Source organism: Lonchura striata, chromosome 5 (assembly GCF_046129695.1).
Source record: "Lonchura striata isolate bLonStr1 chromosome 5, bLonStr1.mat, whole genome shotgun sequence".
NCBI classification, from domain to species: Eukaryota; Metazoa; Chordata; class Aves; order Passeriformes; family Estrildidae; genus Lonchura; species Lonchura striata.
Window position 1 is genome coordinate 55,853,412 of NC_134607.1, and position 15,753 is coordinate 55,869,164.

The 15,753-nt window shown below is 35.6% G+C and overlaps 1 protein-coding gene across 5 annotated transcripts in view; it reads right to left on the reverse strand.

Moving 5' to 3' along the window:
• Positions 1-15,753, reverse strand: part of ANKS1B (ankyrin repeat and sterile alpha motif domain containing 1B) — a 397,248-nt gene that overhangs the window by 345,268 nt on the left and 36,227 nt on the right. For all 5 annotated transcript variants that reach the window (XM_077783569.1, XM_031507463.2, XM_031507479.2 and 2 more), the window contains exons 2-3: positions 7,419-7,499; positions 3,741-3,897 (exon numbers count right to left, since the gene is read on the reverse strand). In XM_077783569.1, the coding sequence (XP_077639695.1) occupies positions 3,741-3,897; positions 7,419-7,499 (238 nt within the window). The remainder of the gene's footprint in view (positions 1-3,740; positions 3,898-7,418; positions 7,500-15,753) is intronic.

The window sequence follows — 15,753 nt, forward strand, 5'->3', positions numbered from 1 at the left end:
TTCTTTCCTTCTAAACAAAGTACAGTAAGAGTAGCAAGGGGAAACTGAAATTCATACTCTAGTATCTAATTGAGGGGTAAAATCAAATGCAGAACTCGAAAAATATTTGGTTTTCAGGCTATTTCGGAACTGAATTGAACTTCTGCCAAGTCCATGAGTTGTCACAGAGAAGCCTGTGTTTCATTTGTACAACTGGGAGAAGTTTGCAAATATGTTAAAATTTAGGTGTTTACATCATATGAATGTATCCTGGACTCTTTCTTCATATTTCAGAAGAATTGTTGAATAGTTTTAAAGAAATGTGGGTGTTTTCTGTGGCAATTACAATTTGATGCACAGGCAAATTCTACAACACACTGAATCCATAAAAGTTTCAGAAGGGTTCATATTTTTTTGTAAATTTTTAACAATACATATTCTGTATATATAATAGGAATATATTTTATTCATATTTAATAAGACATTTACCTTTATCCTTAATGTTATTCACATTTTCTGCTGAAAAAACCAAACACTGCATAGTGATCTGTATGCAGCTGTTATTAACCATTTTTTCATAAATTAGGATCTGTTATCAATGATGCAATTTTATGATGGAAGTTGCCGCAATAAATGTTTTGGCTGTCCAGATCTGTTTTACAGAAATAAACTGTAAGTAGTTTGACTGTTAAGAGCACACCTTTTTATTTTATAATCAATTAACAAATCTTGATCTCATACTATTTTAATTCAGTTTATAATTCATATAATTTTAGATCTTCATCAATGAAATTAAACACTTATATTTTTGCAATGTCACCATATTTTGTGATTTAAAAAGATACACCATGCCTGTCAACTAAGACTCCTACATAGAACAGTGATAGAATTCTTCATACATAATTGTTATGCTGTAACTGTTCTCTGTGTGGAAAGCTGCCAGTCTACAATCCACCACCCCCATAACATAACACAATTGTCATTTAACTGTTTGTCTCTTTACTGTTTGTTCCAATTTTATGTAATAGGAACAGCAGGGGGCATTCAGAGCTTTAGATGCTGGATATGGTTGTATATGATGCAACTTAACTGCATTTTCAAAGCATAGAATGCAGTTCTACCAATTTACAATATACCATATAAAATCCATTATCTAATCTAATATACATTTATGCATCATGAACTTATCATTTATTTCTTTGTTCAGTCATCCATTTCTTTCCCATACACTTTTGGAAGCATTTCTTTCATATAGCATTTCAGATAAATAAAAATATAAATGCATTACAAATCAGTTGCAATAACTTTTAAATCATGAACAAAATAATTTTCTTAAAATGCAAACAATTACATCTTAATATGATACTTAAAAAAACAACACCAACAACAAAAACAGAGGGAAAGAAATCTGACTTGAGTACACTATTTCTTACAGTGAATAAGTGTAATGAAAAACAGTTGCCCTTATGTCCAGCTCTCAGAAGAAAAAGGAGATAATAGTCCAGGATTTCTTACAAGCCATAGCTTCAGCTCCAGAGAAGTTATAAGAGCTTTGAGGAATCACCTGCCTTACAGAGCCTATCTACAAATAAGCAAAAGCCTCCAAATCCTACAGGCTCATGGGAATGCACAACAGGTGTTCGGGTCAGGATGCCTCTCAGGTGTTGTTTGAGGATACATGGGCGGAGGTGGACATTCCCTCTTTCTGGGATAGAGAGGCTATTCTCCTGCATAGAGTGCTAATGTGCAGAGGGAAGTAAGTGCCAGCAAAGTATGCAACACACTAAACTTGGCCATTGTCTAGAGTGGAACACCAAGGAATTTACAAGGTCAGAAAACCTCTATATACACGAGTTCAACTTCAAAGTTTAACACGATCAAGATGTCCTTAAAGGACTTAAGATGCAACATTTCTTGTGAGGATTGCTCACATGTTTCCTATTATAAGGTTTTTGGGTTAAATGCATAAACAGGAGGACATCTGAGGACCTTTTTTGAGTCAGTGGAGTATATAAGTATCAGCTGTATCCCTGCTTATTTGCTCCAGTGATCAAACCAGATACATAGCACCTAATCAAGTTTGCCAATATTCTAGAAGTCTGGAGGTATATGTGGGATTGGGGAGAAGTAGGTTTGAATTTACATTTCTTTCTGAAACACCTTTTCACTTTTGCCCTCTGAAGTTCCTACACAGTTTCCAGTATTCTGTCTGTAGAATACAGGTAACGTCTTCAAGCAAATGAGCGATGCACAATTCAATAGTTGCTTTTCATTGCATAAATAAAACTGAAAAAAAAACCTCTCCTTGACAAAAGGTAATCCTACAGTTCAACTGGTTTCATCCTACATAAAACAGCTGATGAGAATGAGAAAGTTGGAGAATTATGTTAATCTAAAATTCACAGAATGACAAATCTTGAGTTCTGTTTTTTTCTTGAATGTGTACTACAGGATTTCATGGAAGACTGTCACATGGACATGTTTTATTACTTTACTTTTCTATATTTCCAGCACTAATGCTTGATAATCATATTTCAGTTATTGTATGCATTCCAATGGCTAGGTGCATAACCTCAGATATCAAACAATTACTCAAAATATGGCATCTCACAATGGTTAAGTGTTTGTAATCTAGGTCTCATGTTTATCTTCTCACAGTTTGCCTTCTAGCCACACTAATGTGGGCACTGAGAGAACAATTAATTTGTTAGATTGCACTTTGCCATTTGAGGTGCTGTGGGGTGCCAGGTGGTACCATACTTGAATTTCACCACTCGTTCCACACAGACCTGGAAATTCTGAGCACCCTCTGTCACACTCTCAGGCCCATGCAGATGTCTCCCATTACTGCAGGGCCTCAAAGTCCTGCATTTCTGCATTTGATCACTTGAATCCTCCTTCTAGTCACCTGAATAGCCCTGCTGGCTCCTGTGATTACACAGCCCAGACCTCTGTGGGACCAAAAGGTGCACAGACAGGTAACATAGGCATCATAGCTTGATTTGAATTAGGAGCTGACTCGCACCTTCACATTCCAAGCCTCTGACTAACCTAGCAAATGCAATTGCTTAATGGTTACTATCTGCTTTTCACACCCTGCTTCCAGTTCTTAAGCAGCTCAGCCTAGATGGTGTCAAATTTTAATCAGCTTCTTTCTATTCCTAAATACTAATCCTATGAATGGACCACATAAAAATATACAGAATAAAAACAGAAGGTGTACCATATGTTTGACAGCAGAAGACAACATGCTTATACTGCCCTTACACACTGTAATACTAAATTTTTTTCTTGGTCTTTTTATGTGTGCTTTCTGCTACACGTGCATCCCCCTGCAGTCCATCTGGTTTGTCATTTACCTCTGCATATCTGATTATTTACAGTACTCTTAAACTATACCAAGGACATTAATTTTATCTCAAAGATTTTCAGGAACTTAATATGTAATAGAGTAAAAAAACACAGTTTGTGCACATTTACAACCATACAGAAAATATGCAAAGTTGGACTATGTCTTCATGCAATTTTTCCAAAACAAACAGAAGGTTTTTCCATACTTTTTAAATCTGATACTTTAAGTCAGTGCCTATTCATAAGAAATGTATCTGGTATGCTTATAATTGAAGATTTTATCAATCTTGAAGAAAAAATTACTGAAACAACTGAAAATAGGCTTTTTAAAACTTGTCTATAAATTGGTCAGACCCAAAGAATGTGCTTTTTTTCCTGATGATGCACATAAATATTTTTCATCACTTCACCTGTTCATTCACTCTGGAGTGTGATGGTCCATGATGGATGAGAATCTTCACAATATCTACGTCTCCTCTCCAAGCAGCCAAGTGAATGGGAAAGTAACCTTTATTATCTGCTACATTGGTTGATGCTTCATACTGAAGTAATTTGAGAACTATATCCCTGGAAAACAGGAGGTAAATCTAAAAATCAACAGGAAGGTAATTTTATTAAGTTTTTACATGAACATACATATGACTAATATTTTTATCCTGGAAAATAAAAATAAAATAAACTTGTATTTCAAGCAAAACAGCTACAAAAAGTGAAGACCAATAATTTCTGAAAATGAAATAGATAGTGAAACATCAACAAATCTATTAATTGTAATTATTCTGACTACTTATGAATATCATGAACAATATTATCATCACCTGGCCATAGAATCTGTTTTAGAATTTGCCTGTACAGAACATGTGCACATCCCTCAAGGCATTGAAGTACTCATGTCCCCATCACTGCTGAATTCTGGAGACAGGATGACAAGAGGATAGTTTGATGGACACACTTCTTACCATAAGGCTTAAGTAATAATCTTTTTTCTTTAAGACATTATCTCAAAGATAGTTAGGAAAAAATTTAATGATGATCTAGGTGGATATCTAAAACAACTTCTATGTATAACTTCCATGAAATAACTGCGATTTTCACTTCCCACATTCAGCAGCCTTGCAGCAGTGAGGGGAAAAGTGACTTACTACCACTTTATCTTTATATGCCTTTTGGTGTGGCTTATCATACATTAACTGAAAGATTAGCATAAATTGGTATATTGCATCCCTGATTTTAAGCAGTCTCCTATATTTAGCTTCAAAAGCTGATATAAAAATCAGCTGTGTGGCATGATAACATTACCAAGTATGTCAGAAAGTAAATAAATTCTGTCTTGCTGCTGCATTTGTAGTCTCATAGTTAGACACAGTCAGGCCTCATTAATTATTAAGAGAATCTGGGATCCAGTGTGAACAGCTTTACACATGCTTTTTACAAATATGAAAACACCAACTTATTGATTTGGCTCAAAAACATTAGTGAGGGTAGGAAGCTCAACGTAGGCTATGTTATGACAAAAATAATTACTACAAACTGACTTCAATTAAGACAGAAGATAAATCTAAGGCAATTATTCTTCCAACCTTGATGGAACCTTTTTAATTGCATATTGAAAAACATATGATGAGTTAGGTATATCCAGGTCAAAAGAAACTCCCAGTTGACTTCAAAAGATACTGGAGTCATCACATCTAAACTTTGAGGAAAAGCTAAGCTGGATTTTGGTTACTCCTGACAAGGTCAAATGCCATGAGAACAGCCAAAAAATAGCAGGTCCACTACAGAAAGATTTCTGTTACAGAAAAAGTTACAGGAAAGTGTCTCCTGAGGGAAGCTTTTTAGTACACATGAGGTTTGAGAGACTTCCCATTAAATAATAGTCTTGCAGGAAATAATCCAATGAGAGCTAGACATACACAACAGTTCCTTTGAAAGGAACATGAAACAAAGGAAGCATAAACTGAACTAAGTGGAAGATCAGAAGAAAAGCCCTGCACAGATGAAACCCATAGATTAAAACATACAGGAAATTTTGGGAAGAGTTTATTGCAAGATTCAAGCCAGAAAATAGAACATGCATCCTTCAAGAATGCCCTGACCCATCACACTTATCTTGGGTGAGTCTTTTTTAATGCTTTGGCAGAACTTTTTCATTTTGTACAAATACTTTTCAGAGAGGAGGAGATTGAAAGTCCTTAGCCCAGTAACATTACTGGGCTAAGTGAAATAACTTAGGGAGACTGAGATTCCAGTGCCTGCCCCAGATATTATTTAATTACCTATATAAAGCAGAATAGTTTCCCAAGGAAAGAAAATTATCCCAGAATAACCAAGAAGGAGGGAATTCATCACATCCAGTGATCAAAGATTTGAACAATGGTGTCCAAGCATCCCAGCCACAGATTATGTTCTTACAAAACTCTGAAACCTCTCAGGTTCAGTCTAGTGTAAAGTGGGAAAAATTAAAATCCCAGAAGTTTTTAAAGGACAGGAACTTCTAAGTGAGAAGGTTCTTGTATAAAACAATTGCATGCCATTTTGAAACTCAAGTTTGAAAACTCAAATAGAGTGCAAAGTAATTTATTGGTTATTTATGATGACTAACAAAATTAGGACCACCAGGTGTCTGTCCAATTCGCTTACTGGCCATGCTACCATTGTAACAGTATAATGGCTTGGGTAACAGGTCCTGAAACCCTCATGATTTATCACAAAATACCTCACAATGTATTTTAACTAACTTTAATATAACAAGGCATAATTGTGATGTCAGTTACTGCTACTGTGAGTGTAAGAGGTCTTCGCAGCTAACACTGGACTTTTCAAAGGCTGTAGTTATATCTGCTGCTGTACATAAGTCCACATTTTTAAGTCCTCACTGATCTTGGAATAAGTTTGGGCAATACTATGTCCAAAATCATCATCTGGCTTTTGTGTGTTTTGGGATTTGATATTGCTAGGATTCACTTGAAACCTCTGTTTCAGTGTTTATACAGCAATATTTTAAACTTTCTGTATAACTATTACTGTATTGCTAGTATTAAATATACTAATCCCTGTTTTCATCTATTTAAAATCAGCAATCTTTGCAAGCAATGCTTGGGGTTTGGGCAGTCAAAAATTATCAATAGCACAAGAAACAATCCATAAATCATAAATAAAAATGCTGAGTTAAACAGACCATATTAAGAACTTAGCTCTAATTTCACAGAAGCAAAAATATGGACGATTCTGTACCCTCCTACATAGCTGAAACTCAGGAAAATGCACAATATTTTGTTCAGGAGTTTACTTTATATATTTATTTAGAAAGAATATCCCATATTTATCAACAGATTGATCCATCCTAAAGAAAACAGGCACCTTTCTAGAACACAATTGAAGACACAGCCTAAAGTTCTAATTTTTCCATAGAAGGACAAATTTTGCAATGAATAAACTGTTAATAATATATCCATGTGTTATTTTATGGACAGTCCAAAAAATTGCATGAATTAAAATTCATGCAAATCAATCTTAATTTTCCACCGGGTTTGGATCAATTCCTTGTCTCACAATGAGGTGTTGACCAAAGCTTTATGTCAAAACTTTCTTAGTGAAAATACTCTTTTTTTTCCCCTGCTTTTGAGTATATAATTACTAAATATTCTTTCCACATTACTTTTGCTTTGATAACAATTAATCTCTACTGTTGTTTTGCAAAATCGCTTCCTGAAATGTTCACACTCTACACATATGTACATACATATAGAAATATAACACAATATTTTCTGCTGCAATTTCCCAGCAACGAAAAAGCACCGGAGTCAAGACTAGCAGTAACAATGCTAAATTTCCCCAAAACCGAGGAAGAATTTAGAAGAAGCAGTATAGAATCAATTGCTTTTAAACTACAATTCCCATTTGTCATTACTACTTATTAATATTGATGACAGTATCAAAACATATTAATATATTCTATTGGAAAGAAGGCTCTTTTAATAAGTCAGTGTTTGCCAATTTTTGGTACAAATCTCAGAACTAAACTATATTTTCCTTGCATTACACAGTTAAATGTCATTCCACATAAAAACTAAATATGAGGCACTTACTTGTGTCCATTTAAAGCTGCATGATGTAAAGCAGTATAACCTGAACTGTCAGTGCAGTTTATGTTTGGTCCTCGCCAGATGCTGCAAATAAAACAAAGTTGTGGTGTTAATTTTTTGGCTTGGCAAATACAGAAGTGTCAGAAATTTGATCTACGAATAATTTAAAGATCTCCGCAACAAGTGTGATTAAGCTTTAAGAGATGAATTACCTTGAAAGAAACTTAACATAGCAAGTGTCATCTTGATATAATTTATAAAAATAATTTTACACATCCATCTATATGAGAGCCATGAACTTTATGTAGGGCAGACTCAAACTAATGACAGACTAGTCATTTCAATTAGATCTCTCTGTTCTGCCTCTATTACCCTGGTAATTACACCGAGGTTATCATCTGATTTTGTACTACTTTTCCACAAGTATGCATTCATTGTCTTTAGGTCAGTTAGTCTAGAATCAAACATCAGATCAGTGAGAGCCAATCATATTGTTTAAAGGGGCAAGAAACTTATTCTTTTTATTTAACTTGATAGTTTAGCTCCCTTTTTAGCCGATTGTGTTTTTAAAATAATTTAGATATACTTTTAAAAAGAAGTTAATTACATTACATTTGTTATCTTCACATATTTTACAGACAGCCTCATTGTATGTCCTGTTTAACTATTCACATGATTTATTACGGACTTTTAAAAAAACAAATGACATATTTTGTTTCAAAGTAGAAAACATGGCTGCTAATCTACCAAAACCAACACCAGAATCAAGCCCTGGAAACAGGTGCATTGAGAACCAGCAGGCTTTTTTATCAAACTGACCACATTTGAAATTGATTGTATCCTTTACAGAACCAATTTACTTTTCTGTAACAGTTTTCATCTTTAGTATTATAATTTTATGTTCTGAAAGTTTTGAGTCCTGAATTACAGTCTATATTCATTAGTTTCTAATATAGTGCTAAACAGTCACTGGCAAGCCATATTTCCCTTTACACCATACTTTAGAATTAAGTGCTGCTGTTTAAAGAAAATAACTTGAAGCTAATAAGTATAAAGAATTTTTCATACTGACATTTTTCATTGTCTACATCAGTAAAATGATATGTTCTGCTTAACATATGATTAAGAACTATTTATTATTGAATCTGTATTTTATTACCTATAAAATGGAATATATGTGTGTATATATATCCACATATGTGTGTATATATATCCACACTAGGGAATACTGATGTAGACTGGTCTCTTTAATTTTGTGTATTTGAATGATTCATTAGCTCATAAACTTAAGCAGTTGTTTTCACACAATTATTTGTGTGAAACATTGTGATTTGCACTGAGCATAGCTCTACATAATGCTGGGTACCTCACCTCTCCTTGCAAATTAATTTATTGCAAGAACAGGATTGAATTATTTTCTTGGGTACAAGGAAGCAAAAAAAAGTAGGTCTTTAAACAATCTGCTCAGACATCTACAGATGTTCTTTTCTACAGAAGTCATTCTAATCTTTTCAATTAAAGGAAATTATTTTAACTTCATGGTATAGTAAAAATTGAGCCCATGAACTGACAGCTCCTCTGCAAGAGACAGATGTTATGTATATGGCAAAGATAATCCTTCCTTTTTATTAGAAGGAAAGAAGTACTTAAGTATTGATAAGGTACAACCTGTCTTATACTTCTGTGCAGCATTTATCAATTATTGTTTATTGAACTATATTTTCATCCTTTGATATATATCAGCTTATAGGAGAATGAAGAAAACAAGCGGTATGAAAAGTAAGATTTTAAATATTACAAAACAAAAAATACACTACCAATCAGAATATAATTTTCTTGGTTATGATAGCTTCCTTGCTTTGACTTGGAGTTGTTAGGATTTGTCTGTCAGTTTTTTCAAAATGCAAGGACTCATGAATTCATATACTGTTCATGATGCACTAGGCATTATGAATTAAAAAGTAAAACAAAACTAAAATCTAAAAAACTCCTTTCAAAACTCCCTAAAATAATCCTCATTCATTCTTCCCTAATTTTCTTCTTTAATCCATTCACTAATTAAAACATCGTTCAATTTCCTGACTCTGGTCTTAGGAAATATTTTTTAGCTGAAACTATACTGATTAAAAAAAAAAAAAAAGCCTCTGAGACTTTATTAGAGTATACAAATGCACCTATGCAAAACTCCTCATAACACACAGGTTGGGTGGCTGAAAGGCAAAGGACAAAAGACAATAAGTAAATGCTGATTACTCAAGAGAGATAAGACAGAATGGACAGACTAATCGCCATCAGCTCCCACAGCGTACACAAAGACATGCTTAAAATCACAGCATGGTTATCAAACTACAGAACACAGCAAACATGAGCAGGACTCGGCTGCAGGCAGCTCTCTTCCCTTGGGCCCGTGCTGAAATCCTCTCCCAAGAAGTCTTGCATTGCAACAGGTCCAGTATATACACGGGATATTTATGTTTTGATAACTGAGAATCAAATTCAAATGAGACTGTCTGAACACAAATTCTTACATCCTAAGAATCTCAGATTAAGCTAAAGCTTTTCTCTTGTAATTAATATACAGCAGGACAGAAATCCAGTCATATATAAGCTAAATAAAAAGCATCTGACATCAAACAAAAGTTTAGTATGGAGTGAGGAAAAGCCTTAAGACCGCTTTTTTAGTATCATAAACCTATATACGTGAAGAATCATTAAATATATTGATTTATCTGTGTATTTAAACACTTGTGAAAGCAACACCAAGGCAGATCTGACAGAAAACAAATACCATTCACTCTTCAGAAAAGAATATTTGTTGAAAGAAAATTAGCAGCTCTTCAGGATACTGTTAATATTGAATGTTCTCAAAAACATATTACTTCTAGTGATGCGGTCAACCAAATTTCTTAATGTGGCATACATTATAGGGAATGTTAGGAATCTGTTTTCCCAAGCACATCAGTAAATTCAAAACTTTGCCATTATGTAATGTATTTTTTTAAAAGTAATTGAACCTAGTTTTTGTGCAAAAAAAATTAGTTTCATTCAATGGTGAATTAAAACATGATTATCAATTAGTTTCTTCCATCACATCTTGCCAAAGTAAAGTACAACGAAACAGAAATCTGTTATACTATTTACATTATTACTAAAAGCAGAAAGGTCTCCTTCTTGAGCCTATTCTCACTGTGGACAAAGAATGTTGACCTTATGAACTGATGTCAAATATTAATTGAAAATACTCTTTACCTGGTAAGAAAATTACTGGGTTTTTTTAATGAGCTTAAGTAGTTACATATAAAGAGTAGAATTTCAAAAGAAACACCAAAGCAACAGATAAAAGATGGTTAGTTGATTGATTTCTTATTTCACTATGCTTTTTAGAAATAATTGTGAAGTGCTTGCTTTTACACACCAGAACATATGAACACATATGAACAGAAAAGCAAGGAAATAAAAGCTTTTTTCCAGCTAATCCTCACACAGACACTTTCCACCAACAGTACAAGAACTATGCTTGCAAGGTATGCCTAATTTTTCAATCACATTTCTTCTCTCTATATGTAAGCAGCAATCATTCCATTATACTATGTCATGACTATGCAATAATTAATGATCAACTACTTATGGGATTAAGGATGTTAGTCAAGTTCAGGTTCCAAAGCAGTTTATTCCACTTGTTTTCTTTTACCTTGATCTGTTTACACTCTTGGCCTTAGCGTAAGTCTGCAAAACTGGAAGATTCCACCAAGCTGTGATCTTATTTCCATACTGATTCTCCTCAATTCACAATTTCTATTTGATATATCAAGCGCAATACATATTATGAGTTTGATTTTTAGTATACAACCATTAGCCATTACTATACTTACAGCTAGGTACAACAGTGGGTTAGAAAAATATCTTTTTCCCAAATAGGCAAACAGCAGGAACAATGCTTAGAGTGATAATACAAGCATGGAAGTAAAAAGCACAATTTAGAAAAAAATGTAGAAGTATGGGACTATGCCCAACAACATAAGACTCAAAAACCACTATCTTACCAGGTATTGTTTTTCAAGTTATTTGAAGAAGCACTGCTAAATGAGCACTGATAGATTTAACAGGCTACAGCTACCCAGACTAAAATTTGGAGTAGGGTAGCAGCATTTAGAAGCATGCAAATAGCCTAATGTCCAATAGATAATCTCATATACTTGCTCACTACCATTCTTACCAACTGTATTTTTGGTTGAAGAATGATGAGACACCTACCATCACTAGTCCAACCTGCCATCCATTACTCTGCCAGTGGAAAGGACTACAAAAAAGGTTGACTATAAACAAGTGAAAATCTTGCGTGTTACTGAGGAGAGGCAGAAAGTCAGGCACAGAGATACCAAAGTGCCACTGCACATACCACAGCTCATACAATACACAGAGTATCACAATACAAAATCAGAAGGCTTCAACCTACACAGAGTAACACCATACCTCATCAGAAGACTTCAGACACCTACCCATGCAGGAGAACATCACATCAGTTCAGGAGACTACAAGCAGCTGGCCTTGATCTTCAGCCCAACCTTTTATAACCCTCATTGTTCATGAATCACACCTGTGTGTCCTCTGTTCCCTCTCATGACTGGTCAGTGCACCTGGGCACTCCATGTCTCATTATCTTCAATGCTGCTCACCTGCCCTGCACAGCTGTACCCACTGGGGATGAGGCTCAGTACACCTCTGTGCCTCATTACTTTCAATGCTGCTCACCTGCTTTTCATGGCTGTAGCCCATTAGGGATGAGACTTGGCCACAGCCCCATTCCCAATTACCACAAACTGTGTGTATATCTACACCAAAGTCCTAGATATCCAGAATAGAGTTAGTCATTATGAGTCTTACACAGAGACAATATGCCCTTATCCTTTGACTAACCTCAGCATAAAATAATTGCAATTGAAACAACAAAGTTTTACAAAAGCACCTTTTGATAGAGCTAGGACTTAAGAAACAACTTTAAAGAAACTTCTGAGATGAGAAATTATAGAACTTGTAAATGAGGACATTATGATTGTGAAGTACCCAAAGAACAGGCTGGAATAGTACTGAGATGATTGGAAACTATACAAATTCTCAGTCACATGTTAGGTTATGTGATAAACAGCTCCTGTTTATCCACAAAGGAGCACAAAGGGACAACAGAAAATTGGAGAATCAAGCAATGCCCCAGCCCCACTACTCTAGAGCTCCTCACAGAACACCACCAGTGCATTAAAATCCCATCCATCTAAGTCCAGCAGAGCACAGCAGCACCATGGCAGGCAAAGACACAACTTGCTGGGGGTCCCTCTCAAAACTGTGTTGTGAGAGCCTCCACCCCACTGACTAGGGGTGACACATATCAACATGTGGATAACAATGCTGGATAACACTTGAAGCTGACAGACATCACTGTCTAGGGCTACGGGACATGTGAATTGAGTAGGATTTCTGATGGAATATTTAGGGGATGAACCAAAGGCAGGGAAAGGGATGGATTTAGGTGATTAGGGGAGGAACAAGTTTGAGAAGATAGAGGGATAAGGGAACAAAAAGGGTTGATCACTTGTGTATAGTTGGTTCTGCAGCACGATTGACTGGTCATGTTTTGCATTCAATTTTATTAAATTCTGATTCAATTTTCCTTGGCATCTATCCTGTGTGCATGTATGAAGGCCAAACTACCTGCACCTGAGCCAGATGATGGGTTGGTGAGAATATATGTCAGCCTGGCCAGGAAATGGAGCAAATGAGGGTCTGCATAGCAGAAACTGGAGGGAAACTTTGGATCAGAGGCTGAGCTGTAGTGTGGGTGTGTGAGACAGTGTGTGATTGCTAATGAAGACAAAGCTGGATCAGTCAACAAAGTAGGTGAAGTAGCCTGGGAGCCAGTTGTGTGGCTGTATGTCTCTGAGGTTAAGACATCTATATTAAAAATACTAGAGAAACCAGTGGTCTTTTATGGTTGACATAGACCACTGGGAGGCATGTCCTACAACTTCTCAGATTAGACAGTCTGTGCTTGTGTAACTACATGCAAATTTAGGTATGCCCAGTTTGGGAAATAATCCACCTAGAAAAACATATTGATGAGCACTCAGCCTCTCCAATTAAGTACTCTGTATGGTAAAATCTAAATAAACTAAACCTGAACAGAAGTCACATGAACTATTTTAACTGAGAACTCTGTTTACTTGAAGCTGCAATCAATTTTCCTTGAGGGTTTGTAGTTTCATCCTGATAATCTTAAGAGTTACATCAATTTAAATGTTGTAAAAAATCAGTTAATATGCAAAAACCAAAAGGAGAAATACACTGACTTCAGGATTATGTCACCCAAATAATAGGAGATCAGTTATGCTTTATTTTAAAAATCTGTCATATATAAGGTAACTTTGCATTTGACCTTTATCTAACCAGTCTGGCTTCATCATTCCTTATGGACTACTCATCTAGAAGTATAGTGGCTGAGTATACTGCATAATACTGTGGCTATAATCAGAAAGTAAAATGCTCCTGACTAGTACTGGTTAGCTTTTACAGTCAAGACCAATTTGTCTGGAGTAGTTAAAAGAGAGAAAGCCTCCATTAGTTACGACATAAGGGTTCCTCTGTATCCACTTGTCTACAGGGACAAGCCGGGGTTTGGCTTAGTCCACAGAGAATCACAGTAACTCCAGTTTGTCAGTGATGAGTCAGATAGATCTTTGGATTTAATCCAGGGTTCTGTCCTTGAAAGTCCAGTCATTCTGACTGGAAAAAACATTATCTCTCATTTAGCATCATCCTGCAGAAGAATGCTGTAAGAACAACTACTAAATTATGAAAATACACATCCAAAACCAAACCAGTACCTTTAATAAGTAAAATCATTCATGTTTAAGCAATGCGAATCATGTTCTAAAATAATTGCTAATGGTATGTATGATCTAAAGTGATCTGAGCAATCTGAAAGAATACTACACAGCTAATGCTGAAGATCAGTGCATCAGGCTAAATGTTCCTACGAATAGCAACTCCACACCCATTGTATCATGAGTTTGGGCTCCCTAACATATGTGAGGTAGTTTGGTTCTATGTATTTGTTATGAATCAGACCTATGTACTTTGTATAAGATCTATAGATTGAGCAAGATTAACCAGGAACACAGCTCACTGTGTTATTTACTATTAGGCCATATAATAGAGAAAGGCTAATTGCTGTGGCTATATCTTTTTTCAGTGTGAATACAATACTTATGGGTACATTCACATATTAAACTCTCTCCATAGTAAATACTGGGTTCTTTCAACTCTTTTCACATAACTAATACTTAGTGAAATTACATAAACAATAATTATTTTTCTATAAGCACAACAGAAATTAGTCTTCAGAGTGGTTGAGAAAGCCTGCGGCAAAAGCCCTTGCATAACACATAATTCCAAGTACATCAAACACTCAACAGCTGGTTGAGGGAGGGATTGTCCCATTCTACTCTGCATTAGTGTGGCCTCACCATGAGTGCTGTGCGCAGATTTGGGTGCCACAATATAAGAATGATATAAAGCCACTAGAGAGAAACCAAAGGAGAGCTACAAAGATGGTGAAGGGCCTTGAGGGGAAGCCATATGAGGAGCAGCTGAGGTCATTTGGTCTGTTCAGCCTGCAGGACACGTGAGGAGAGATCTTACTGCAGTTACAACGTCCTCATGATGGGAAGAGGAGGTGGTGACCCATGACAGGACGCAAGGGAATGGCTTTAAGTTGTGTCAGGGGGGGTTTAGTTTGGGCATTACAAAAAGGTTTTTCACCCAGAGGGTGTTTGGGCACTGGAACAGCTCCCCAGGGAAGTGGTCACAGCACCAGCTGACAGAGCTCAGGGAACATTTGAACAATGTTCTCAGGCACAGGGTGTGACTTTTGCTCTGCAGAGACAGGAGCTGGACTTTGATGACCCTTGTGGGTCCCTTCCAACTCAGTTTATTTTATGATTTTTAGATTCCATACACTTACATGAATATACCCATGAATGTCCATCACTATTTTCTTTTGTAGAGCAGAACACATTCTCAGAAATATCATTCTGACTCCTTCTTTTACAAAAAATGGCTGACATTAAAATAAAATTTTTTAAAAGCCACTCTAATATTACTTTTATCAGAAATAAACTGAAGCAAAGTCATATTTCTCTTTTGATCAAGAATACACATATGATGACATATTTTATTAGGAAAGCTATTCCCTTAGCCATTCTTTATCCTAATTCAACTGACCTTGAATCTTTAGTAAAAAAAGAGACTTTTTTTCCACAATTCATTTTTGGAGATCCAACATAGT